At 45.0% G+C, this 27,455-nt stretch overlaps 1 protein-coding gene across 49 annotated transcripts in view; it reads left to right on the top strand.

The window, feature by feature from the left end:
- Nucleotides 1-27,455, top strand: part of shot (dystonin-like protein short stop) — an 805,796-nt gene that overhangs the window by 381,025 nt on the left and 397,316 nt on the right. For 44 of the 49 annotated variants that reach the window (XM_076177208.1, XM_076177218.1, XM_076177213.1 and 41 more), the window contains exon 1: nt 8,571-10,146. The exons of the other annotated variants lie outside the window; for them this stretch is intronic. In XM_076177208.1, coding sequence (XP_076033323.1) covers nt 8,586-10,146 — 1,561 coding nt within the window. In that variant the 5' untranslated portion in view covers nt 8,571-8,585. Of the gene's footprint in view, nt 1-8,570; nt 10,147-27,455 lie in introns of those variants that run through there. 49 annotated transcript variants of the gene reach the window in all.

Raw genomic sequence — 27,455 nt, forward strand, 5'->3', positions numbered from 1 at the left:
TGATAAACATAAATTTTGTGAAGAACGTCCAAGTCTGTGCAGGTGGATAAGGGGAAGTGTGGTGACAAAGTGGCATTAATGATGACTGGAACGTGACGTCGGCGATGCTGCCGGCCAAGGCTGACAAGCGTAATAATGATGATCACTTGGAGGATGAAGAAGGCGCCAGCGCGAGACGATGCGGATTGTGATGGGGGACGATATGTGTGCGTGTCACGGGAAAAAAAAAATGAAAAAAAAAAAAAATAAAAAAATAAACAATAAAAATAAATAAACTAAAAATGAATAAACATAATAAAAATGAACAATAAATGAATACTAATAAATTATAAAAATAAAAGTAAAAAAGCCAGGGCAAAGGTGATCACGCTTGATCAGTCAGTCATCCTTTTGCCTCTGATCTCTCTCTTTGATCATAGGTCTCTCAAGAAAAGAACTGAATTGTGAGAGTCATCAACAGTTGTAGGATATGTTGTACGTCATCTGTATGATGACTGCATCCGTGACGTCGAAGTTATCAGTCAGATTCTGCGTTGGAGGTGTGGTCTTGAGGGCCAGTACCTGATCTCAGTGGTGTAGACTCTCTCTCTCTCTCTCTCTCTCTCTCTATATATATATATATATATATATATATATATAATGTATATATACACACAATAATGTAGGGAGTGGTTTGAACAAAATGGTGAATATATCATTAATAAGCGTTTTATGCTTGTAGTGGAGTGTCAGCTGACTGTTCACCTATTAGGCAGACGGGTGGGGGGGGCTTAAGGATGCCGAATCCATTGCCTTACAGTCCAGGGTTCGTCCTTTGGGTGAATAAAATTGTCAGGATTTAGTGTGGATTTTGTAAAGAGTGTTACCGTGTTGGAAGCGGTGGTTGGATAGGGGAGGTGTTGGGGGGAATGGGGGGGAAGTAGTACCGTGACGGACGTGAAGGAGAGAACAGAGATGGATGGGCTGTCACGTACCAAATGAGCATGTCACCTCACGTGACGGAGTGGTGACGTGCGGCTGGAAGGCGATATGTGATGTTGGATCGTTGTTCTGAAAGGTGCCAGTCGAGTGTCGAGGTTAGTCAGCGTTCTTGGGATTACGCGGAATGGAGAAGACCATCGAATACTCAGAATGTGTTGAGGCCTTCTAAGCCATGTCACTGAGCTGGGTCCTTCCTTTGAATGAATGGAATTACCTGGCCGGGCTCAGGAGAAATGTAGAGGTCGCAAATTGAATGGGTGTCAGTAGAAGGAGTAGGCCGAGAGAATAGTTCCGGCCTCCTACCCTGTGTTCTTGCAGCCGTGGTATAGTAAAGACTACCCAGAAGGTGAAGACGGCCATATATATATATATATATATATATATATATATATATATATATATATATATATATATATATATATATATATATATGGTACATATAGTTGTATTCATATTACCATTGTGCACTACCCTAACCAGGTGATATTCCCCCACGTGCTTCAAATCAGTCGAACCGTAGGTAAAATTGTGATAATGTGACCACTCCTTAACCAAACCTAACGTCCAAAACATAACCCACTCCTTCTTCCCGCTTCCTCGCACGTCCAGAAACAACAACAACGGATATTTCCTCCCGACCTGCTCGCTACGTACCCGCCTCACAAGAAGTATTACCGTACTTGGGGCCGGGTTGGTCTGCATCGCCATTGGGTTATATGTAAGTCGTTTGAGGGTGCTTGCTGCTGGCGTCTGGTGGTGGTGGCTAGCCTGGGCTTTGTGGCTTCTTTCTTGGCTTCACGCAGGGTCTTTGCGGCTTTGAGGACGTTTGTGATAGCAAAGTAGGCGTGGTTCTTCTCTCTTTTGGGGGTTTTTGGCTTGGCTTTTGTGGTATTTTAAGTAAGAAAAATATTAATTTTGTTGCAGGGGAAGTCTTTGGTAAGAGGACTATGTTCGGTGACTTACGAATGGTATATGATTGTGTGTGTATTCGCGCATACACGTGTTCTTTGAAGGTGTCTGGGTGTGCATGCGCGCGTATTTGTGTGACTGCGCATGCGCGCGCGTCCCAGGTGGAAGGCCAAACTCTCAACAGTCGTGTCTACGGTTTCCGAACACGCTAAAGTCTGGGTCACGTTGGCCAATTGCATGATCGACATTCAAGTTCTGGAACGTTGCATTGTTGCGCTGTATATCAGACACACACGGCTGCTGGAGTTGAAGGGAACGGTGTGTGTCTTGCTTCCTTGCCGTTGATCTGTATACTCGCCTCCATTTCCGCGCGAAGGCCCTTTTGGTTTTGTTAAACTTCTGTCCCGCATTTACAACAATCCTATATCAATGGTATTTAGAGTTAATCCAACATGTATTTCGGAATCTCAGAAATTCCAGAACTCTTCAGTACATGGAACGAAAACTGTTTAAAGAAGAAAATATGAAAAACGGCTTCTGGAATGCACTCAGATGTGGAAGTTCTTTGTTTCGAATATTGGAAACTTGCATATTTCAGAGATTTCCGATAGAGAGAACCATGTGTGTTTCTCACTCCTTCCCGTGTGACCAGATAAGGAAGGTTTCGTGTAGAGGTGGGGGTAGCTGTACGTTGGGACCAAATTCATAAACATATCTTGCGGCGTTTGGAGCCTGTAATTTGCAGGCAACTATGAGCCATATATCCTCTTGAGATAAGGTCGTTAGCTGCCACGGTGTGTGGTCTCGGTGCTCATTTCTTTTGTCCACGGTGGTGAACTTTGTAGATTTTCTTCTGGCTAAGAACAAGTGATTATGTACAGTAGATCTGGAGAGTTTGAATCCAGATGACGTCACGGTGAGTCGGTCTCACCAACAAGAATATCTGCTAAGCGTGTCGACATATTCAAGGGTGTTCTCTGTTCAATCATATGTTCTGTTCAGGTGTTCATCAAAGAAGGAACCGCTGGTGGAACATCAAGGGAATTGGGCAAGGATCCCGCGTAGGTCGTGTGTGTTAGGGCGAAGCGGTTGGGGGGGGGGGTTACTTGGGCGGGACATGGCTGGGGGGGAGGGAAGCAACAGGTGTGTGTGGACGTAGGCGTGCTTTGGCTTATGGTATGCTGTTGGCTGCGCCCCTTGCATCCAATCTCGGTAAAGTACACACACCCAAATATTTTTTTATGGTTTTGTTGTGTACAAGTGTGCTCACGCGTGTACACGTGGGAGGCTGTGTATGTACGTTTATGTCTCGTGTGTGCATATGAAATGGCGTGTTTGTGTTCTGTGCTCGGTTGGACGTAGGAGTGGGTTGTGGTCCGGTAGTAGGTGCTCTCTCTCTCTCTCTCTCTCTCTCTAATGTGCATGTGTGTGTTTTGAGTCCTGGCCAGTGTTCTTTCGTGTTTGTGTGTATTTTCTTTTGTAAGTTGATGAACCTCTTCAAAAACTTTTATATGCACATAAAATCTCGTATCTTCTTTCGGTAAAAATTTTTCGCTTCGTAACAGTATTGGATGAAGAAAAAACAAGAAGAAACCACACAAACTGACAAGTAGATTACAACACGTTGTTTATGTGGATATTCTTGTGAATCATAATACTAAGAAATAGACAGCATTCCGCTATTTCCGCGGGAGATGAATTCGTCTGTCTACGTGTTTGGGTTTCTTCTTGCAGTCGAATCTACATTCTGACAGTTTAAGGTCATTCTTGCTCGTCTGTTTTGTCTTCAGCATGGAAATATTCATTTTCATTTTATGGATTCACTTTAAAATCTTACACTGGAGTAAAATTTCAGGCTACCCATATTGTTAGTTTTCCTTTAAACTTCACATTTGTGTTAAATTTCTTTAACAACTTTCAAACCATTGGTGTAGTTAGCGTAAATCTTCTTGAATATTCAACTGATTCGATTAATTGTATTTTGCATTTGTGCACGCCTCAGTGTCGGCAAATTCTACAAACAGGGTTACATAAGGAAGAGGAATATGTGTGTGGAGACAGGAGACAGACTAGGCGTGGGTTGGAGATGTAGGTGTGATTATTACGGAGACTTAGAACTTTAAGAATGTAAACGAAGAAATATATGACAAAGGGCGTAGGTTGAATTGTGGGCGTATGGTTCATCATGGCTCTGGAATACGTGTTGGTCTCGTGATCGACAACTGTTACCCTCCAGGATGAGAGTTCGAAGTTCGTTAGTTGCCCCGGGATATGGGTAATGATGTGATCTTACACACACGCACGTACTAACTAGTTTGTTTGTTTGTTTGTGCGCGTGGGCGTTGTAACTAGAATGACCAGCAGGTTACACCGGTTACAAAGCAGCCAACCTACGTTCTTGGGTGTGCCTCAAGTCCTGAGCAGGTAGTAGTTTCGTGTAGTCATTTGGATTACTTCGACTACCCACACTGATTCAAGAACATGGTTGTTTTCACTTTTGCGGACGTGTGTGCGTAGGTAGTTCGTAGCTGAAGTCTTTGCGTGTCCCCTCTTGATGAGCGCGTAGTTCGTAGTTACAAGGGCAGGTAGAGCATTTGCATACACGCTGAAGGTTACTGACTTACTGAGGCGGGCAGCTCTGCCCCAGCCGGCTCTCACACGGTCTGCATATGGTACACAAACCTTTGGATTCCCATGGAAACAAATGCAGTACGATTGTGGGATTAGAATCCTTTAATAGAGTATTCGATTCCATGTTAGGAGTTGGAACCTCTTCACCCCGATGGAACTTATAGTTTTTTAGATCAAAGTGGAGGGTAGTGCTTATGGTGGAGTTGGAGTGGAAGGGAATCTGGGTGACGGGGAGTTGCCCAAGGTGGATATAATTCCATCTCTATTTTCAAGTGAACTTCACGACCTTAACTGTGTAGACTGAGACGACGATTTATACATATTTTTCGGAGTTGTTCTTGGGAAGGGTAGTTGGAAGAAAGGTGTTCAGTGTTTCATATTTATTATTAACGAGTGTAACTCATATTTCAACTAATATTGGTTTGGAGAATTATAGGAAGTTGAAGTTTGTGTGTGTGCGCGCACGCAGGCGTTGGTGTGTACAAGCTTGGTTGTCATAAAAGCAGAACACTGTAGTGACGCAAATCAGTTTAGCGGTACTTGACCGAATGATAAATCGCCTTTGACAGTGAGACATGACTGAGCACTTCATTGACTATGTATTTGCTTTATATGGCTCGGGGGCGGGGGGGGAGGGTGGAGGGGATATCACGTGACTGTGAGTGGCAGTTGAGTTCATCACAGGCCCCTGTGTTCTTTACCGTTCTCGGTTCTCGGTATTTTACATTTCGAGAACTTCGAGAACACTAACGAAGGTCGAGAAGGAGAAACTGTGGAGGTTGATCCAGATATGGGGATGGGGAGGGAGAAAGGATGGCGTCTTTGAGTTATAATGAAAATCGGCTTATCAACACTCCATCCTCACATATATACTGGACAAGGCATTGAAAAGTGTTTAAAGAGGTTCCAAGAACCAAATGGAGGAGAGGAAGGAGGAAGGAGTTCGTAGAGTCTACGGTGATTGGGTATTCGAAGAGGAAGACGTACCTCTGTACCAGCTTAGAGGATGCACTTGGGTCTTGGCTGATATAAGACGTTGGCAGTTGACGATTTATGTTAAAGGTTTTCCACGGATAATCCGTCTTTAGTTGCTTCGGTTCCCTGGCGATGTGATGCGAAGAAAACGGGGTCTCCTGCCCGACTCGATCGTGAAAGTCTTCAACTTGGGTTTTGACTTCTGGTTTTCGAGATCGGATGTGTGAAGTCGAAGAAATGTACAGTGGGAACTGAAAGCTTGGTGTTTGGTCTCCTGGTGATCGCTTTAAAACTGTTATTGTTTCTTTTAGAGTTGTTTGTTGTTTCTTTTGCCTTTACTGAATGAGAATCGGATAGCGTTCTTAACCCATTCAACTCCGATGACAAGATGTCTTGTCATTTGGTCAAATAAAACAAAAAATCATAAAACACCAAAATGTTTGATCAAACACCAGAAAACTATGACGTCAGTCCTCGCTTCGCTGCGAGCGAAGCGAGGACTGACGTCATATTTTTCTGGTGTTTGATCAAACATTTTGGTGTTTTATGATTTTTTGTTTTATTTGACCAAATGACAAGACATCTTGTCATCGGAGTTGAATGGGTTAAGAGGGTTATTGACTTGAGGGATAAACGTTTAATTGCATGATTGTTACGAACGTTTGGTGTTTTACCGTAAGGCATTATTAGCCTCCACCCCCCCTTCCGCCCTAACACTGGTAACTGACATGTGAAAACTGAGACGTGAGATTGTCCACAAGGCTGCTTGGAAACACTCGTATCGATGCAGTCGCTGAGCACAGCAGAGCCTTTACATACCTAAGTGACGCCCCGGGGTGAGTTCTCAGTGATGCCCTCCCCATCTCTTCCCCTATCACATCACCACTTCCCATCTCCACCATTCCTTACTGCCTATTAATTATACCTATTGGCTTGCGAATTAATTAAACCTAGGGAAAATATATTTCATATTCTGTCGATTCTGACGCACAGTGTGATAGAAGTCCATAAGCCTCGGGGTCTTGTGTAAAGTGTCTGCTTGCAGAAGAATCATTCTCGAAGATCACTCGATGTTGTGAACTTGAGTGACCGCGCACGCTCTTTACTGGAGTGGAGGGCCACCTACACTCGGTGGAGTGGAGTTGTGGAGAGTCACTCCATGTTATGAGGAAGAGGAGGAGGAGGAGGAGCTGCGCCTGTTGGGCTCCGATCCCTTGACCATGAAATGGTGTAGTGGCAACTGATTTGTTTGTTTGTGTAGTAGATGTTTGCCTTTTATGTGCACTGGCCTGAGGGTGTGTGAGTGTGCTCGAGTGCGCGTGCGCGTATGTGTGTTGTTTTCTTGTAGACATGCTCGTGGATTTGTATAAATTTGTTTCAATAGTACAATGGTGTTCCTAATTTGTTTATGGTTTCTGATTGTGTGAAATACGTTTTAGAAGCCTCCTTTTATCTGTGATGTATTCTTTCCTTTGTTTTATTTTCATTTTATACTAATTCATTTTTATTATCATTTATTTATATACTCGTTTATTTATTTACTTGTTTATGTATATTTTATTGCTGGCTCTATGCGTTTTTGTGGCTGCACGTTTGTATATAAATTGCTCTTTTTACCAAACACGAAGAAAGGCGTTTCCCTCGTGCTTTGAGTGGAAGTCGAGCCACTGCGCATGCGCCAATGACACGAGGGACTTGACACGTGTCATCTTTTGTTCTTTAGCTCTTCAGTAGGCGACCATATAACGATAATAATAATCATCAGTTTATTCAGTTGAATGATAGAGTGGTACATTGAGAATTACAATTTGTGCTACTTTTAGGGATGGACTAGTTAGAGTTGATAAAGTACACAATGGCGCTGTTTTTGTTGCGGTCAGGCCTCGCCGCTCTGATGGGTAGAGTTTGTTGTTGTGTCTAGTAGCGTGGTATGGTGGGGGTGCGTCAGGTCGGGGGTCGTGTTATGGGCGGTTTGCGGGGGAAGTCACCTTATAAGTGTGTAAGACTGTAGACGCATTGAATTTCCAACTGCCTCTATGATTTGTGTTGTATTCTGTCAAACAAGTGTTTTGTTTGGAGGGGTATTGAGATGTATGTCTTCGTAAGTGTTTACATTCTTTAGGTAGGGTGTTATCCCTCCCTACTATCTCCCCCCAATTTATCGCGGGAGCCAAGACTGAAGTGTATGCGTTCGTGTAAATACGAGTACAAACGTTGTTTACGTTCGTGTATGCACAAACGTTGTATGCGTTCGTGTATGCACAAACGTTGTATGCGTTCTTGTAAGTACAAACGTTGCGTTCGTGTAAGTACGTCTTAGATCCACGAATGTGTTCAGCACTACGTAAGCAAACCTGACGTGTTCAAAATCCTCGTTACTTTTGAACGCCAAACACGAACATGAAATTGAGGATGACATGGCTTTGCCTTTTAAGTCAGCTCTCCTATTTTATATTTTCAAAACCTTCGTCATATTCTACAATCCCTTTTTATTTTTCTTGATCTCATTGTGTGGAGAATGGTTGTATATGGAAGATGTTGTTATGCATGAGGTGGAATGGGAGGTGAGGTGAGGTAGTGTGTGTGAGCAAAATTTTGACGCAGGCCGAAGGGATTTCTCCCCGTCCTCTCCTCTATATGGGGGGACGGAGAGGGCGGGGGTCGCCGATTTAATGAAGCGGCCTTGCTGTGGATGTGCTGTGCCTTGCGACACTGCTTCTGACCCAGGGCAGTGGACAGGGTGGATGACCCGTCATCTAGGGGGTGCTAAGATGGGAGGGAGGGTGGAGGGGTGTGGAATGTTTTCAGGGATGGAATGGGTGGGAATGATTTTATGCCTTTTCCTTTTTGACTACCTCCCTAGTAAGGGGGAAAAAGCTTTGGTATATGTATGTATGTATGTATGTCATTGTGTGTGTGTGTGTGTGCGTGCATGTTATACAATTTTTTGATCCATCTACACTAATACCCGTATATAGAAGGTGACGTTTGGTGCCATAGCGATAGTAGCGGAAAGGAACAGTAGACTCTCACAGCACTGATAGATAACCGGGGAGGTAAAACTCCGCGATAAGAGGAGGTGATACCAAATGGCATTCTTCCTGACGGGGTTAGTTCCCGATGAGCTTGTGCACACAGCGCGCAGGACCTTCCTGAAGAAGAAGAAAAGTGTCCGCGGTTTCGGGAGGAACCCCAAAGGGTCTCGTCGTTGTTCCCTTCAGGCGACAACGACTCCCGTTTGGAGGGTCTGTAGAGCCGACTGGAGGGTTTTGGCGCCCAGGAGGTTGTCGCCATGTGGAGGAACAGGATGCAGTCGAGGGTTGGTGACGTGGAATTGTGAGTGCTTCGGAGAAGTGCCAAAGCCCGTGTGGTTGTTTGCTCGTGGTCGGGGGACAGACTTAACCGTGGGGAGTGAGACTACGAGTATGTCGAGCATAGAAGATCAGAGTATTGAAGAACTTCGAGCTTCTTTGGATGTATATATGGACAGGTTGCTTTCCGTGGGCGAGGAAGACGACGACGACAAAGGTGGTGGTGGTGGGGCAGGAAGTTCTTCGGCAATGGGGTCAGACTCTTCTAAACCGATCGATGATGACCTTGCCGTAAGGTACTTCGCTGGGAGGAAAGGAAGAACTACGACCTCTTCGGAGTATCCCGCTGCGTCAAAGGACGAGGAGGAGGAGGAGGAGAGTGCGTCAGGGGTAGGTGGTGAGGACGACCTGGACTGCGGGATAGGCAGCAGGATACGGGGCGTCAAGAAGCAGCTGAAGGAGTCTGAAGAGGAGGAGAAGGATGTATGTGAAGGAGTTCCTGTCGCCTCCTTAGCGAAAGACGCGACGAGGAGGAACCTGGGAGAGTCTTCGTCGGAGAAAGAGTCGAGGGTCTTCCAAGACTCTTCCGACAAAGACAAGGGAGCTTCCGGTTCTTCGGCGGAAGCTTCTGGAGGTCCTGGAGAACCCGATTATTACGATGGAACCATTGAGGAGGAGATGCCCATCCTCGAACCGCTACGCCAGGAGATCGAGCGTGGTTTCGAGGTCTCTCACTCGACCTCGCCCCTTCGGATGCCTCCTCCTCCGAAGAGTAGAATACCTTTACACAAACCTCCCCATCACACACCCGCAGCGTTGACTCCTTTGCGGAAGCACGCCGACTTAACGTCGTCCTCGGGACCCTCGTCCTCACCATGGGCCACAGAGCCCTCCTCCTGGTCGGACTCTTCTTCAGAAGCCTCAGACTCCTCGAAATCCAGCTCGCAGAAGACTCCTTTGGGAGAACTCCGGGCGAAGGGGAAACGCAAGTGGGGGTTGCCCTCTTACAGGAAGATCCTCGGAAGGGTGGGACCTTCCACTCCCGAGGCCTTCCGGAGGAAGGTCGCCATCGCTCAGATCTATCACGATCTTAGTCAAGAGTTCGAGGGTTATGTGGAGGCTGTTGCAGAGAGTTCTCCTGACGAAGGAGGAGGTACAGGAGGAGCTCCGGTCGCTGAGGGCGTCGAAGACCAAAGGACGAAGGTGGTCGGCCTCGAAGTGTCGATGGAGACCACAGATGGGGGAGGACGAGAATCAAGCTTGGAGTTCGACGAGTTCGGCAGCGGCCACCTGAGTATGGAGTTCGACGAGTGGGCCAGCGGGCACGTGAGCTTGATGAGTAAGTTGATGTCGAGGGGGTGTAGTGAAGAGTGGAGTGTTGGTTTCTGTCTAACCCGTGGAACCTTACCACGGAAGCACGCCCAGTGCCCCCCCCCCTTTTTTTTTTTTTCTTTTCTTTTTTCTTGACTATAAGATCTTTATGAGTACCTCGTTACTTTGTCCTTTGTGTGGAGCTTCTGTTGTCGTTGCTAAGTTCTCTCTGTGGTCTGAATAGTGATCACTGAGCATACTTTCATTTAACTACTTGTTTATTTATTTATATAATTATTTTATTCTAGTAGTTTATATTGTGTGTAAGGGATCGTGTAGTAGTTTAAGGTAGTCACTCAGTATTGATTAACCTTGGTTGCACGATTAATCCGTGAACTCTGCAACATAATGAATTGCTCTATAAACTCGTATTCAGTCTATTTTATTCAGTTGATGAGAGACAAATCGATCAATATCCCGTGTCTGAAAAAGGGGTGTTAAAAGTCTACGTCAATGTGTTTAAAGTGCGTGTTCCAATAGCCCAGGCTATATCGTCTTTATCGGCGATTACTTAAGCCCTAATGGGATTTCGTGATGCGGGGTTAGGGGGCGTCCGATTGCCGTCTGATGGGAACCCTCAGGTGACCTGTGATGACCTGCAGGGTGACCTTTGACCTTCGGATGGACGGGACTGTGCCGCTCCTTCCCATAGCAGTCACGTTTGCATTTTTTTTTTAATTTTCTTTTCTTTTCTTTTCTTTATTTCTCTTCTCCTCCATGCTTTTATTTTCCTTCTTATTCCCTTCTTCCTACTCTTCTGTTTCTTCTTATTCTTATTTTATTGCTTATTCCTGTACCTCCTCTTCATCTTCTTTTTCTTGTTCTTTTTTGTATTCTTCTTCTTCTTCTTCTTCTTCTTCTTCTTCTTCTTCTTCTTCTTCTTCTTCTTCTTCTTCTTCTTCTTCTTCTTCTTCTTCTTCTTCTTCTTCTTCTTCTTCTTCTTCTTCTTCTTCTTCTTCTTCTTCTTCTTCTTCTTCTTCTTCTTCTTCTTCTTCTTCTTCTTCTTCTTCTTCTTCTTCTTCTTCTTCTTCTTTTTTTTTCTGGTGATTGATGGCTGCATACGTGTCGAAGGAGTGGCCAAAATACTTAGTCGTGACTTCCTTTGATCAATTGTTTTTCACAAAATCAAAAATCGCTTCTCACGTTTCCAAGTAATCGATAAGGAACTTGCTAAATCTAGCGAATTTATTACAATAATTAATCCCCTTAATGAGAGCCCAAGGACCGAGAACTGGCATTATGTTCATCTGTGGCCTCTGTGAGGACGGCGGTCCAGACAAAAATAAATAAATAAAAATAAACAAATAAATAAAATAGAGACAAATTAAGACAAAATCCTTTGGATACAACAGCTTAGGTTAGGTTATCGAGGTTTTGCCCAGGAGGGGCGGGGTACCTACATTCGTTACGGCGAGGATCCTCTATATGGTTAGTGTAATTGCGTGTAACCATTTCTATTGAAGTGGTCATTTCATTTCGGAATATCGTGAGTTAGTAGAGTACCCGCATCCGGTACCGCCCATTCTTTAGGTCATATTAGGTCATTATCTTACGGGTATTGGGTGATTAGAAGTCTAGGGGCATTAATAGACCTTCCTGTTCCAATTCATGTGCCTTTCGTGCAAGGAAGCACCTTCTCGAACGATGAAAGATAAAGAAAATTGAGCGATGTACCTCCCTGACCTATTGGTGGCTTTTTCTAACCTCTGATTGGCTCACGATTGGCCTTACCCGGGTTCTTATTGGTTGTGGCTTCGGGAAGTGGGGTCACATCGATTGACTTCGTTTATGTCTGGAGTTAATCGCTCACCTGCCAACCAACCTATCCAACACGTTGGGGAATTGAATGTTGCGTTCCGTGCTAGACAGGCGAAGACGCCAGAGCCTCATTGGGTCAAACTTTGGACAACGATGACTCAAAACGTGGTTTTGGCGTCTTCGCCTGTCTGGCTTTAGACAGAATAGAATATATGAAGTATGTCCCTAGGATTAGAAGACACGCCAGTTGAATATACTCATCTGTCGTCCGCTAGAATAGACGAAGCATAATTTTGGGTGGTTAATCGAAATTTATTTAACTCTTTGACCCCCAAAGATATTTCCTTCAGCCGAATAAAATCGCCTGACGACAGGTAATTAGACGACAACTGTCATCAGATGTGTTATGAGTTGTTCCAAGTCTTTTTAATCAATATTAAGATTCTTTAACTCGAAGATTATGGTCAGGCTGGCCCCAAACGTTTTTATTCATTGAAGAAGCGGAACTTGGGCTGTGTGACGTCATGTCGCCCTGGCCAGCTACTGGGGGGAAGTTTCTGTGCAAGGATAGTCTGCCGACAGTCTTAGTACGCTTATCTGATAATAGATGGCACCTCAAGGGTAAGGAACCCAACCCTCTTATTTTTGTGCTGCCACATATTTTTCTCATTTTGTACTGATAGTTACCAAGACATATCCGGAAAACACTTTGCGATTAAGTGTCATTTTTGATGAGATATAGCGCAAGATTGTAGTTGAACTTTGACCTCTGTATCAGTAGTTTAATCAACGACACTGGTGTTTGACCCATACAATATAGAATTGCCAAATGAGTCGATAATGTTCTTGTTTGGTATAGAAGAGAAAGGCAATGGTGTGCACATGACTTGTTGGGTATACGCACACGTATACGTACACGTGTATACGTACATGTATACACGCACATACGTACACGTTTCCATACTCGGTTGTTTAAACTTGATCTTCGGTCACCAGGTAAAGGAATGGGCATTTATTATGCAAAACAGAACTTTACGAGGATCCAGTGCCCATTGGTTAGTGAGAAGGACTTGTATTCTATACTCTCTCCCTCTCTCCCCCTTCCTCCCTCTCCCCCTTTCTCACGTTTCTTCTTCATCTCCCTCCCTCCCTCCTTCTCTCCCTCCCTCTCCCCCTCTCTTTCCCTCTCTCGCGTTTATTTCTTCATTTCTCATTTTTCTCTTACTCTTTCTCCCCCCCTCTCTCTCTCTCCCTCCTCTCTCTATCTATCTCTGCCTCTCTCCTCTCTCATTGTAGTGCCTCTGACCGGAGCAGGGTGGTGGAGGACAGAGATGACCCTACACCCACGAAGTGCCGAGTTGGAAAGGTCGTTAATTGGGGTTTAATGTGCATGAAGTAGATGTGGGCTTTGACGCGGTCACCCCCTTATTAGGGGGGAAAGAGCCATTACTATTTATTTACTTAGTTGTTTATTTTTATGGGATTCAAATAGGGGTGTATTGTACAGAATAAAGATTTTTTTATTTATCAGATGTAATCTACAGTCTTTTGTCACGATCTGGTAAGGTAGGGAATATCGAAAAAATGTGTTTTGTTTATTTGTTTGTTTTTCCACTGTATATTACCCTTTATGGAGTGGTTACACAAAGGTACAAGGTTTTGTTTTGGTGGGATGACCTCTGCCAACCTTGTGACCTGTGCAGCATCTTCGGAGAGCCCATTGCCTTATAAGGAAGAAGGAATTAATATTCATGTCGGTGTTGGCCAAACGTGCATGTATATTCGTTCAACGAGCTTTTTTTTTAAGACTTAGTTTATTTGCGTATAATTGTACTGGATATAATGGCTAAACACGAGGAGGTGAATAGGCGTTACAGTAATCACATGAAGCTTTGTTACTCGACATTATGCTGTTTTCAGAATGAGAGAAGGTCTGCGTGTGTGTGTTTCGTTGTCTTGTGTGTTCTGTTTGTACACCAGGAAAGTTCTCTCTTCTTCCTCGTCGTCCTCCTCCTCCTTTCCCTCCTCCTCGTCCTCATCTTCGTCGTCTTCCTCCTCCTTTCCCTCCTCCTCGTCCTCCTCTTCGTCGTCTTTCTCCTCCTCGCCCTCCTCTTCGTCGTCTTCCTCCTCCTTTCCCTCCTCGTCCTCCTCTTCGTCGTTTTCCTCCTTTCCTTCTTCCTGTTCCTCCTCGTCCCCCTTCTTGTCTTTCCTCATCTCCATACCCTTCACTCAACACTCCTCTCTTCCTCTCTCTCTCTCTCTCTCTCTCTCTCTCTCTCTCTCTCTCTCTCTCTCTCTCTCTCTCAATCTCTCTCTCTTTCATTTTCAACATTCCAAAGACAGCTCTATCTCCCATACCTTATTCCCACAGTAAATCTTATAATAGGAAATCAAGGACGTGACGAGTATACCCGTTTCCACGTCGATACCTGAGAAACGGCTTTGAATAGGAATGATTGAATATAGAATAATTTACTTTTTTGGTTCATGGCCAACGTTCGGCAAGCACTGCCGGAGAGAATTTAAATATATTTTCTTATGATACAGGGTCTTAGAAGAACTAGAATCACGTCAACGACGTTATATCACGCATTCTAGAAATAAAAGACTGATGTCTTGGTTAAGCACAGGTTTAGTTTCTGGGTGTTCATATTGAAGTCTAGCCGGGTCGGCCGATCATGTGGTGCCTATGGTGTCATGCCAGCCGGTGCCAATATTGGCACCAGTGTGCCAGAGGAGTGCCAGATACACCAAGGCCACGAGTAGTTCCCCTCGTGTTGTTGCTATTGTTGTTTCAAGTGTTTTTTGTCGCGGCGTCAGTATTGCATACGTTTTGTAGGGCTGTAAGTAATTAGGAAGGTAGTTCGGGGGCATCCCGGGTGCTACTTGCGTCCACGCGAGTACACACGTGCGCATGCGTGGTACCACTGTGCTCGACGGCATTGTGGTAGCGTTCGCAAACGATACTCCAGTGGTCTGAGTTTGAATCCCACCCAGGAGTGAAAGAATTTCAGTAACGATGCGCTGCGTACCGGTACTCCAACACTCGTTGTGTGTGTGTAAGGTCACAGCATTAACCATAGATCAGTCGTATATAAGCTCTGAACTCATCCGAGAGAATAATAGCTGTCGATCACGAGTCTAACACATAGTCCAAGACCATGGTGAATCACATACGTGCGCGCGCACACACACACACACACACACACACAAACAAACAAACAAACATACACGTACGTACATGAGCAGACAGACGAATGGCATCCACACACTAGTTTTATTACCGTTGACCACGAAGAGGAAATCTTTGCGAGATCAGCGATGATCCAGAGATCAAGGTTTCCCTGAAGACCTTGTAATAATGGCGAGGCGGGGTCTACAAAGAAAGCGGCTTGCTTTATATTTATTTGATTTCTTTACGCGTCTATTTTTTGTTTTTATTTTTGTGGCCACTTTCGCTCCCTCTTTCGTTGCCCGTTTTTTCTCTCTCTCTCTCCTTCCTCTCTCTACAATTTCATTCCCTTTGTATTTCAAAGCCTTGTTCGTTATATCATTGAGGGATTAACATGGTATCATGTGGGTAGCGTGTCAAATTGATAACGATATACTTTGTTTCACAATACGTGTTTTCATTCTATTTAACTTTGTCCTTCTGCAGTATTGGAAGTTGGTTGTCATGACCGATCACGTGTTTAGCCGTCATGTAACTTAAGTGAACGTCAATTGCGTAAGTGACCAGTTTAGAGGCAGTTGTAAGGCCAGGGAAAGGAAGAGCGGGCTTTCTCGAAAGGTACTTCGGTCGAGGCGCCGACAAGAGTGTTCGTGTTTATAAGCGTTGGATTATCGATGTCGATAGCAGCCGTGTAATCAGTTCTTATCAGGAGGGGGCTTGGCATCTTTGAAAATTGTATGAGAAGGTGAAGATTGGGTAAGCAGGTTCGTGGTAACAGCTGCGCGCGTGCGCCGTTCCATTCACCGTTGAGGGAGACGCAGCTTTTTCCCGCCATACTGTGCTTGGCGCGGCTTCCGAATAATCATATTATCAGCCCAGCGTCTAGCCTCGGATGATGTCATGTGTGTTCTTCCTGCAGGTGTGAATTACGTAGTCAGGCACCTGTGTCTGGAACATGTGTCATGCACTTAAATAGTATAGGTTGAACGGGTGGTGGATGCATTTGTATGCGTGAGTTTGTTTAGGGACTTCTGTGTGCGCGCGCATGCGTGCGCTGGAAGGACACGGGTTCGTATGCAAACGTGTGCATTCGTACGTTCATGTTTGCTTGTGATCGAATGCTTGTTCGCACTGTCTAGTGATTATTATCTTTGCATTTGTTATTGCTCCAGTTTAGTCTGTATTTACATCGTACATTACATACTTTTATGAAAGTTTGGAGTAGTGGCAGAAGACGGAATGGACCCTGGTTACACTGTCATGAGTGATGTCGGTTTGGTTCCGTGGAAAGTGATTGGCCACGCGCTTTTGTCGCCTGTTATGCTCGCTCCAGACCTCTTCTTTTCGTAGCCAAGTGTAAATTCGGAAGGACATCAATAACTCCAGCTGCTCGTACCTTTTGAGGACAAAATTATTAATATATTTGTGAAGAATGCAGCGAAGAGCCAACGTGGCTGGTAATGCATCGACCAGCCATTTGTGTGCAGTCGCATTGCTGTGTAATTTAGCGGGGAGGGTGATGAGGTGCCAGGGGCGCACTGGCAGCTGCTTAGGTTGACCTACAAATAAATTTCTGCATCTTGACGGATTCATTGGTCACCTTGTTGGTGCCGTCCCGTCACGCCGTTGCTCCAAGTATGTTATGCGTGCTTGTGTTTGATTGCACGAACGTACAAACAAAGGTGCATATGGTACAGTGAATGGCATGCTCTGAAAAATACTTTTTATGAAGTTGTGTTTTAGGCTGTTGTTGGATCATGTTTATATATTTGTATTGACAGTAACTATTTTCCTTATTTGATTATAACACGAGTGGACAACTCTGCTGGGATCCGTGACCGTAAATGGTGTTAAAGAAAACGTAGATAAATAGATCGTCCTCCCCTGGGCTTCGTCGCCGAGAGACCAGTCTATTAATACATTGTTTTAATTGTTATCAAGTTCAGTATTTTTTTTTTGTCCCAATGCCTCCAAAATGAAAAGGGTGAGTGTATGTATGTTTAGTGATATTACAAAAAACAGGTAGAAGGCGTTTAAAACCATCTCGATTCTTATTTTTAGTTTGACCACTAACACGCGATTTTATGTAGCCGAGGGAAACTATTGTAGACGCCAAAGAGGTGAATCACAGACTTGTTGGACTGACGAAATGGCCTTCGGTCTTGAGGAGGAATAGTCTGTCCTGCGTGACTATTATAAAGTCCGGAAATGTTGGTGGTCTGCGTTCGAGTTGCCATGCAAGTTGAACTAAAGGCAAATGGATATTTATTTTCTGAATGTTTGTCTGTTTTTGACTCTGAATACCCCAAACACCTCCACTTCCTCCGTCTTCCTTATTAGGGAGATTTGAGATCATCCGTACATATAGACTTACTCTGATTTTCCTATGTGAGAAAGAACCTTGCCTAGTTATTTTCGGGGGTTATGTAAAGTTGCACGTACGGGGTGATGCTCAGGGAGTGGCCAAAGGCTATGGGTTTAAAATTTAAGTGGAATGGTTGGTGCAGAAGGTACGGGTTGAGGTTGGGGATTACGATAAAGCCAAATGGTGCAGTGAAGAGCACAGTGCAATTTTGTAGTCTTGAGTAAACACTTAAAGGTGTCGTATTTCGTAGCTCGTGGTGTGACCTTTTGACTCTAAGAAAGGTCGTCGTCATTATCATGGTCGCAATCTGTCTGACGTTTTAACGAAGCCGACCTAAAACCGTGTATATGCATTTTGACCTGTTCTTTCTGATGGTGAAGTTTGGTTAGGTTAAGGGTTTTCAGAATATTGTGTTTTGTGCAGTTTGCTGGGTATCACGAAACTGGTCAATATATCATGGACAAAGGCATCTAGACAAAAAAATCACATTTGCGAAACTGGGTAAGTTTTACAGAAGTATAATTCAGGATTCAAACACATTTTATGTCTATATATGAGACAGTTTCGCTGGTTTTCAGCAGATTTCGTCCGAATGTGGTCGGTTTCAACAAAACGTCGGAACGTCATAATCAGTATACTTGACAGCAACACGTTAAGCGAGGTGGTTATGTAGTAAAACGAGTCTCTGGTTAGTAAAGTAGAAAGGAGTAACTGTTATGAGGCAGTGGAGTAAATGAAGAACATGTTTCTAGGCGGAGTTAAGATGGCCAAGGTCTTCGGGCCCACAAAAGAACCAGATCATTGCTTATTATTGTTTGTTTTTGGTGAACGAGCGGAATCCGTGACGTCATGTCGGTGCGGTGTTCCTCACTCATGCGTAAAGCAGACGTTGGTAAACTTCGGTCAAAAGTCTTGAATACGTTATGTATGGAACATGGTAGAGATTAAATATTAGGGTGGTGAGATGAACATTGGGAGACCGTTGCCAGATTATTTGGGGTGATGGGTTTTCTTTAGAAAAAAATCAGAACGACCAACTTGGCCTCAAAACATGAACGTATTCTGTGGTTGTCATTTAAATGAACTGAATCAAATGTTAACAAATACCATGGGACATGTTAATCGAAAAGATACTTAACTGGAACAATACAGATCATACACGAAATTAATAAGATCACTTGAGTGAAGTTTAAAACATGCAAAGGTACGTCACAGAGTTTTCTGGTGAAGTCGGAAAGTGAAGGAAGGTTTGGAAAGAAAAGTGAGGCGCATCCATAACTTGTTTCCATCACGCTTATTCGCGAGATCTACGATCACAAATCGAGTTATCGATTACCTATGCATGTCCTGGAAGTGCGAACACTTAGGGTAAATGTGTTTTATCTTGGTCGTAGCGAAAAGCTGACTGACGGGAACGCTTCAGTTGTTTAACGGTTGCAGTCTCGTCTCGGCAGTCCACTGCGCTAGGTACGGGGGCGAGTGCACGTTTACTTCATCTCGGGTCGAACTTGGTAAATCAGATCACACGAATCGGTTCATTGTTCGCGTGATTTAACAATGGATCCAAATCACGACAAGAATAAGAAGACGAGGTACATGATAAGTCGACTGAATTGGTGAGGTAGTAAAGCACGGAGGAGGGTGAACCAAATGAAGCGAGAATTTAGGAAGTTATTCACTTGATGTTCGTTATTGTCCTGTCGCCTGTTGAGCTCGGACCTCACCACGTGAGTCTTTGTTAGAACGAGGACAGGGAGACAGGTGTGGTGCCGAACTTCTGGCAGGTGTAGTGACGTGTGGGGGTGTTGTGTTGAACCCTGGCGAAGAACAAGTACCTAAGAGTAGATCTGATGTCATGCTAATAGGCGAGTTGCGACACACATGTTGCCAAGATAAGACCGCAGGTAGTGTTGGCTTGGTGACGTTAGGGTGCCGAAGTAGAACAAGGATAATTTTGTCAGTTCGACCAGGTTGTGTAAGTGCAGTAATAGGGTCAGGATGGGCCAAGTTGCCTTCTCCAGAACGAGGTTCGTCACTCGTATATTCCTAAACATTTAGTAGTTTTTTTTAATCAGATAGGATTAGGGTAAAACAGTATAAAACCTCTTTACTCATGACTTTAAAAGTTTAATGTGATCATGTGGAATAAACCATAACTAGAAGGTATTCCACAAAGTTGAAGGAATTAAATAAAACCGGAAATAACTGGCCGAACGTAAAAAGTTGCAGAGCGGTGACTGATATGTCGGCTCGAATGACGTGTAATCAAGCGAGTCTTGAGTTCGATTGAAGTAAGCTGAAAATTAATTAAGTTTTCTGTATCAGTAAGGATTCTCAGTTAAAAAAAAATACGATGTAGATAATAGCGTCATATATTTATAGACCAGAATCTAGTGAAGTGTAGGTTTAATAGAGGTGCTTAATTTGCTGCTTCACTTGCCGCGTGCGTGCGCACGTTCGTGCATACGTTAGCTAGACACAAGACCTTTATTTTTCAACTTTATTGATGCGGTTTTGTTAACTTCACATTTGCTCCCTTGTAGGTTGCTCCGGTCATGGAAGTCGGTGCACATAAATGTTGTTTGCAAGCGTTGTCATTGTTTTTTCCAGGCAGTATAAACTTTTTATCGCTTCCGCAAGTCGTATAATTTGAGTTTGTTGGTTGCTCCGCATGTTGCCTGTGTCGGTTGGCGTAGGGCGGATTCAGGTAGCTGTGATATATGCATCATAATGGAGGACAGGAAGGTTAAGAGTATTAGATAGTAGTATGATAGTCCGGGAGGAGCATAAAGAATAGGTTGTTTATCACAGCGGGTTGGTGATGAGGAAAAACAGATATTTTGCGTATACGTTATAGGGTGGAGTTGGCGGGAGGTAGGGACAGGGCGAATCTTTCTGTGTGTGAAGGATGCGGAAGAAGACTTATGTGCTTTGTTGGAAAGTTGGCGTCGGGGCAAAGACGAACGACAAGACGTGTGTGGTGGCAGAGGTGTCGGGGTGTATGCAGTGACGGGAAGGGTGCAAGGAGGAGGGAGAGGTGGATGAAGGAATGACCGTTGAAGAATAAAGATAAACGTGTGTGTGTGTGTTCGCGTTTGCGCCATTTGTGTGCATATTTCCTCATGACTGCTCCCTTTGCACTTAGAGAGGAAGTGCATGTGTATAGAAATAGGTTATATGCTATACTAAAAAGGTTACGTCTTAATCGCATAACGTGGGTTATAATGAATACCTGTTGGGCGCGCTGTGGGAGACCAGTAAAGAGTAGGTGAAATATTCGGGGACCAGGAAAGAACGTGGCAGAGGGCATGCCCAAACCACTAAAGGTGCCAATAGTTTTTTCGTGGGTGGCTCGATGTATGCCCATCTGCCCCACCCATTGTGTTGTGTTGCACCACACTTGTTTCACCAGAGGAAGGAGTGGGCAGCTTGTGAGATATATGTTGGCAAGGTCAGCCAAGTCGTTTGAAATAAACTGTACCTTGATTCTTGATGATATAAATATTCGTGGTTTATTCCACAGGTTTATTTGTGGATTTATTATTTTCTTTATTTTTGTTACTGTTATTATTATTATTATTATTATTAACGTTGAAATACCTAACCTAAATTGTTCAGCAATACGTCGTTTTGAGCCCAGCTTTCAGGTAGCTTACCTCCATAAGACCATAACCAACTTTGATAAACGAGGAATGTGTACCCGTGTATGGTATGTATTGTGTGTGTGTGCGTGTGTGTACGTGTGCGTATGCATTGTCTTGTAGCTAGACCATGATTCGGGCTACCTGTGCTGGGGAATTCACTAAAAACTTTATACAATGGTAATTGAGGTTGACTAGTTGCAATGGTAACTGATAACCCTGGGTGCGGTGGCAATTGTGGTGATGGTTGTTGTCTTTATTTGTGGTTGGGGCCAGACAAACAATATGGTATGTGAAAGGAGTGACAGGGTTGTGTGGGTGGAGTGACGAATGGGACACGGAGAATGAGGAGGGAGTCGCTGCCGTTGCTCCCTCACTTGACACGATCCTGGCCCGGGCGGGGCCCCACCCACCTCCCTCCCTACCTCGCCATCGCTTCCTCACACACTCTCCCTCTATTTCATCTCGTTGCCTCGGCACGAGCCACGATTGCCATGCTCACCCGACGACTCTTGACGAAGGGCTTGTCTGTGGGTGCTTATTGTCAATTGACGTTTTTATCTTGGGGAAATTTGTGTCCATGCTGCAGCACTGCATGAAGGTTACGTGTTAAGTGTTAGAAGATATGACCTTCACCTTCATCCGATACAGTTTATTAACTTGCTACCTAGCAGGATATTTTATTTAAAGGAGTCGAGGAATAAATTCGCCTATAATCATCTTTTCACCGTCATGAATTTCGTCGTGGATGACTGTTTTTAGGTTTTATTTTAGGTGAAAATATATTATTTTGTTCAGATGAGGACATCGATTAAGACTGGCCAAATTCAGCCGAATAGCATTAGTGTAAACTAGCACGAACAGAAATACTAGAATTCAGCGTAAAGAAAGAGCTACGGGCGGATCTGGGTCTTCAATATAGAGACGCAGAGCATCACTGGTGGCAAACGCCAGACGATTTCATTCAGCTGAGGGTCGGTTTCCTTCATGAACATCTTTGTCGATGAAGACCCATTTTAGACTGAGGTCTTTTAGTCAGATTAAAATGTCAGACGTTTGTTACCATAGTGATGCTACGATTGAACGTATTAATGGGGAAGGTAGGTGTGTCTACGGCAACGCTGAACGGTCGCATTAAACCAAGCCATAGATCAAGGCGCCATATCACGCGCTCTTGTGCCGAAAGACGTTGAGAGGGAGGGAGGGATGGGAGTGGGGGGTTGGCGGTGGCGGGCATGCCTCTTCTGCGGCATGGAGAATTTTTATTTATTTATTCTCCATAGACTTAATTTTTCACGGGTGAGTAAAATCTCCCGACTGCAGCCAGAACTTTACACGTTTTGAATGGGAGTAAGAGGGAGATGGAACGGTAGGTTTAGGAAAAAAATTGTGGAGGAAAAGGATGGGAGGATCGTATTGCGAAAGGAAGTGAGGCTTGTATGTGTGTGGTAAGAGGAATGTGAACATTGTTGGGAACTTGCATTAACACCGAGAAGAGGAGTCTTAGGGACCATTGGAAATAAATGATGCTTGGGTTGAAATACGAAGGGGTTATGAAAAGAGTAAAGGAAAATGGGAGGGGGGGAGAGGTAGGGGATGGGGAAAGGACATGTGAGGCGACTCTACCGATGTGAGTTCACGCTTATAAGCAGCAGAACGGGATGTCGTTGCGTACGTGCCCTACTGCCTCTGCAACAGACTTGGCACACGTCGGGAACACCAAGTACTAAAGCCTAATGCCACAGTGGCACACGTGCTCCTCCTCCTCCCTCTCCCCCCTTCCTCCTCCCTCTCCCCTCCCTTCCTCCTCCCTCTCCCCTCCCTTCCTCCTTCCTCTCACCTCCCTTTCTCCTCCCTTCCTCCTCACCCTCCCTCCTCACTCCCCTCACTCCCTTCCTCCTCACTCCCCTCCCTTCCTCCTCACTCTCCCCTCCCTTTTTCCACCCTCCTCCCTCTCACCTCCCTCCCTCTCCCCTCCCTTCCTCCTCCCTCTCCCTTCCTCCTCCCTCTCCCCTCCCTTCCTCATCCCTCCCTTCCTCTTCCTTCTCCCCTCCCTCCTCACTCTCTCTTCACCCGACCCTCCCTCTCCCTTCCTCCTCCCTCTCCCCTCCCTTCCTCATCCCTCCCTTCCTCTTCCTTCTCCCCTCCCTCCTCACTCTCTCTTCGCCCGAACCTCCCTCTCCCTTTATACGTCCCTACATCCATTCATCTCTCCATGTCTTCCTCCTTTCTTCCGTCTATCTATTTCTCACTCCATCTGATCCTATCCCTTCATCCATCGCTCTCTCCGTCCCATACCCTCTTTCCTTCCTTTCTCGCCATCCCTTCCTTCTTTCATTCCTCCTTCCTTCTTTCATTCCTCCCTCCATCTCAATCTCTTCCCTTTCCATCCCTTCCTTCCTTCCTCTTCGGGTGAATGAGGTCTTGGGTGGTTAAAAGAACCTGAAGTACTGATAGGAAGTCTTTCATGCCTGAGTAAGATAATCTGGCTTTAACCAGAATAAAATCCATAATGTATTCACAAGGCAACCTTTCAGGTTTGTGTTGGTTTATTTCAGCTTAATAAAGTTGACCGTTTGGGAGACAAAATACCGTGGAGATATATAGGAGACACTTGCCGCTCGGCAACGAGCGTAGAATGTAGTAGCAGCGAAGTTTCGAGTGGACGTGACCGGATCATTCATTTTGGGGATGGTGCAGAGGTGTTGCCAGACGGGTGTCCCTCAATTTGGCATCAGTCGCTGAAGTGACCGGGCGATTGACATTTGAACATTGGGGCTCAGATCACGTGATATTTTATCAAGTTTCCATGGGTTTGGTACCAGTGAACTGGGGTTATGCCATTTCAGGTTAATAGAATCGACAAGCGACACCCAGAATGAAGGTACAAATATCTTTTACCGGATGAAATGAAGAATCGTCACCACAGACTTCGTCAGGGTGACAATTCTTCATGCGGGCTGTCCAATGGTGGCAATTCTTCATGTGGGCCATCCTGGGTTTACGATTCTTCGGTTGTATAAGTTGATGACAATAAGCATAACCCTCATTCAACCTAACCTAAACTAATACTTATTCCACTGTTGATATTCGGCGTACTGGGGTGACAATTCTTCAGGTGGGATCTCATGGGGTGACGATTTTTCATGTGGACATTCTGGGGTGACAATTCTTCATGGCGGCACACTACGTTAGCATGCTACTTGCTTTTGATCCTTCGTTTGGGTACAAATGACTTCGGTTACGATCTTTTATTTTTTTAATTTCCAAATGTCAAATTACCATTGCGTTATATAGGTGAGAAGCTGAATGACGAAATAAAAGATGTTAAATATGTATTAATGTCTTCCTCCTTTCCTTACGGAAGTCTAGAATGTTGTAACCGAAATCGTTTCTACTCAAAGAAGTAGCAAAAGCAAGTAGCATGCTAGTGAGATTTGTCTAGTGTGCCGCCACCAGTCCTAACCTCTTTCTCGACCTTTTTTTTTCCCAAAGAGGTATGTCTTGAACATCACTGTTCTCTTTTCCTTTTCCTCGAGATCTCCTTCCATGTCCTCGTACTTGCTGACTTGCATATCTTCTCCTCCTCCTCTTCCTTCATTTAATTCGCGACGTTTCTTCCCAGACGCGCCTCATGTGAAATCATCTGTTTGGAATTCGCTTCCTTCCGCTTCGTTCACGCTTTACCTTCCACTGGATTTACATCTGCATTGCCAAACACACACTTCTCTTTCCCTCATTCTTCACCTCCCTTTTCCCTCCTTCACCCCCTCCCTCCTACCCTCTCCTTTCATCCCAGCCCTACAAAGGACTCTCCCGTCCCTACAAAGAACCGCTTTCGTTCATCCGACTTGACCCTCATTCTTGTGAACCCATCCCCCCCCCCAGCTCCCAGATTGTCATGTACTGTACTGTGGGCAGAGACGCAGTTTCTGTGACATCACCCATCATTGACGTCATTCTGTAACGTCGTCGTTCTTGTGGCGAGAGATGACGCTATGGAAACATTGTTCTGTCACACTGCTCAGGGTCCGAAAACTGTGGTCCAGCGGACACCCACGGCCATCTCTATGGACGGTAAGGTCGAAAGAAGGTTGCAAGACTTGCGGACCCGTAATAGAGGCTATAATGGTGTGTTTGTTCATAGCGTTCTCGTCCTTACGGTACTGCTTCACAACATTGCTTTGTATCCGATGGGAGACGTGCTCTGTCCTGTTTATAAGCTCTTCTTCCTCATCTTGCATGCCCTGTCTTCGTTCAACATGTCTTGGGTGCTCTCTCTCTCTCCCTCTCTCTCTCTCTCCCTCTCTCTCATTTAAAATGATGTCGCGTTTCCATTACCTCCTTTATTCCCGGAGCAAGCCTTAGTTAAACAAAAGTCCGTTGAACAAGATTCTTCCCGAAAGGAAATAATTTTGGCAAGATGGTAAGGTCCTATATCAGTGATTGAAATGGAAATAGGAACGTGCAGGGAAGTGAAGAAGGCGAATGGGGAACGAGGCAATGTTTGGCGATGGATGAGAGAGGGAAGGAGGAGGAGGAGGAGGAGGAGGAGGAGGAGGAGGGGCAGGAAAGGTGTCGGGTGGAGCTACTCGGAAAGACGGGAGGGACGCCAAAGACGGGGCGGGACAGGGCGGTGGAGTGAGTGAGTCACGGTGGACAGCATAGTGGTGTTGCATCATCAGACCTCTTCCTCTCCCTCTCTCTTCCTCCTCCCTCCCTCCTCTTCCTCGCTCCCTCCTCTTCCCCGCTCCCTCCTCCTTATCTTATTTACCTCTTCCCCTAACCAGAGGTGCCCTGATTCTTTTCCTAATCCTCCATATACTATTCGTGGTAGTTACAATCGTTGTATATGTCCAACCCCTCTTGCTTGAATGAACAGCCGTTCCCTTGCTCATGCTCTCTCTCTCTCTCTCTCTCGTATGCGCGTGTGCATGCGTTCCTGCGCGCTTTCTCTCATCTCTTGTCTTCCATATTGCAACATCATCATCCACCTCGTTCTTCACGGCCATCGACTCTTCACGCCACGTTCTCCCCCTCTCAACTTCTCCATTCTTCCTTTGTCTGTACACAACTCCCAAAACTACTCTCTCTCAGTTCCCTGTTCGTTATCTTTCTGCCTTACTTGCCTTCATCCGTGTTGGTTCTCCTTCATTAATTATCGTTCCTTATCCGTTTTCTTCCTCTCCTCCTCTGCTCATTTGTTTGTAATTGTCTTGCCCGGTCTCTTGCCTCTACTGCTATTAACTCGCCCAAGTACATAGTGTGGTTATCGTATCGCTGGACACCACCCCGACTCCACCCAACAGTATTTCCTCCCGCCTACTACTCCAACTCCACCTCCTCCGCCCCTTTTATCCCTTTCATCTAATGGATCACATTTTCTTTTCACCCGCCCGATCTTCAATTGCTGGCCTCCCACTCCTCTCCCTCCCTCTTCTCTTCATCTGCTGCCTCCGCCTCGCTCCCAGATCTATGTGTACCTTTGTACGCTCTCACAGTTAGAACCCATTTCGGCTATGTAGTCTTACCTTGCCAGCTGCCCAAAATTTACCTGTTTTCTTTTAGTCTACCTTTCACTCGTATTTTTTCCACACCGCATTTTCAGTTAACGTTTATCCACCTCTTTCGTCCCAGTCTCCCTTCAGCTGTCACCCAGACTGTCACAGAAACGTCACTGTTCATGTGATGCCTCTCTATCTACCCCCTACTCACTGAATTTTACAATTTTATCTAATTTTGATATTTCTCCCCTTCTTGAACACAATTGTTGTTGTTTTTTTCATTCCTTATGCCTATGACTTTTTTTCTTCCTCTTCATTCCTTCTTTCCCATTAGTAGAATTCACGTGTCACCTCTTATTTATGATTCCACTTGTTACTGCCATGACTCAGTTGATCCCTATCTCCTGTGGTCATTCAACGTTTGACGCATCTTGTCCGTCGCGCTTGGAGGAGAAGAAGGAGGAGTGGAGGAGGAAGTGGGTGGGGGGCATTACACCGTCTCGGGCTTAGTGTCGTGTCCTGTCAAGCTGTCATTCTAGTCAGACCAATGGCTCGGAATTTTTTTCACGCTCTTTCTTTCTGGTATATTTGTTCCTCCTCTTTTTTGTTGTTTACTGATTTCCTAACTCATATTTAATCATACTCTCTTTCAGTTTTCTCCTGTTTATTTTACTTATTTATTTTTCGCCTCAGTGTTTGGTAATCCTGGGCCTTTGGTAGGGCAGATACAATATATTGAACCCTTTTGACCTCAATGAAGGTTTTCTTCAGCCGATTAAAATATCCCGTCGGCTAACATAAGAGTTGAACATGAATTCACAGCGGCAACTTCCATGG

Source organism: Oratosquilla oratoria, chromosome 40 (genome assembly GCF_046742065.1).
Source record: "Oratosquilla oratoria isolate Oo_2021 chromosome 40, ASM4674206v1, whole genome shotgun sequence".
NCBI lineage: Eukaryota > Metazoa > Arthropoda > Malacostraca > Stomatopoda > Squillidae > Oratosquilla > Oratosquilla oratoria.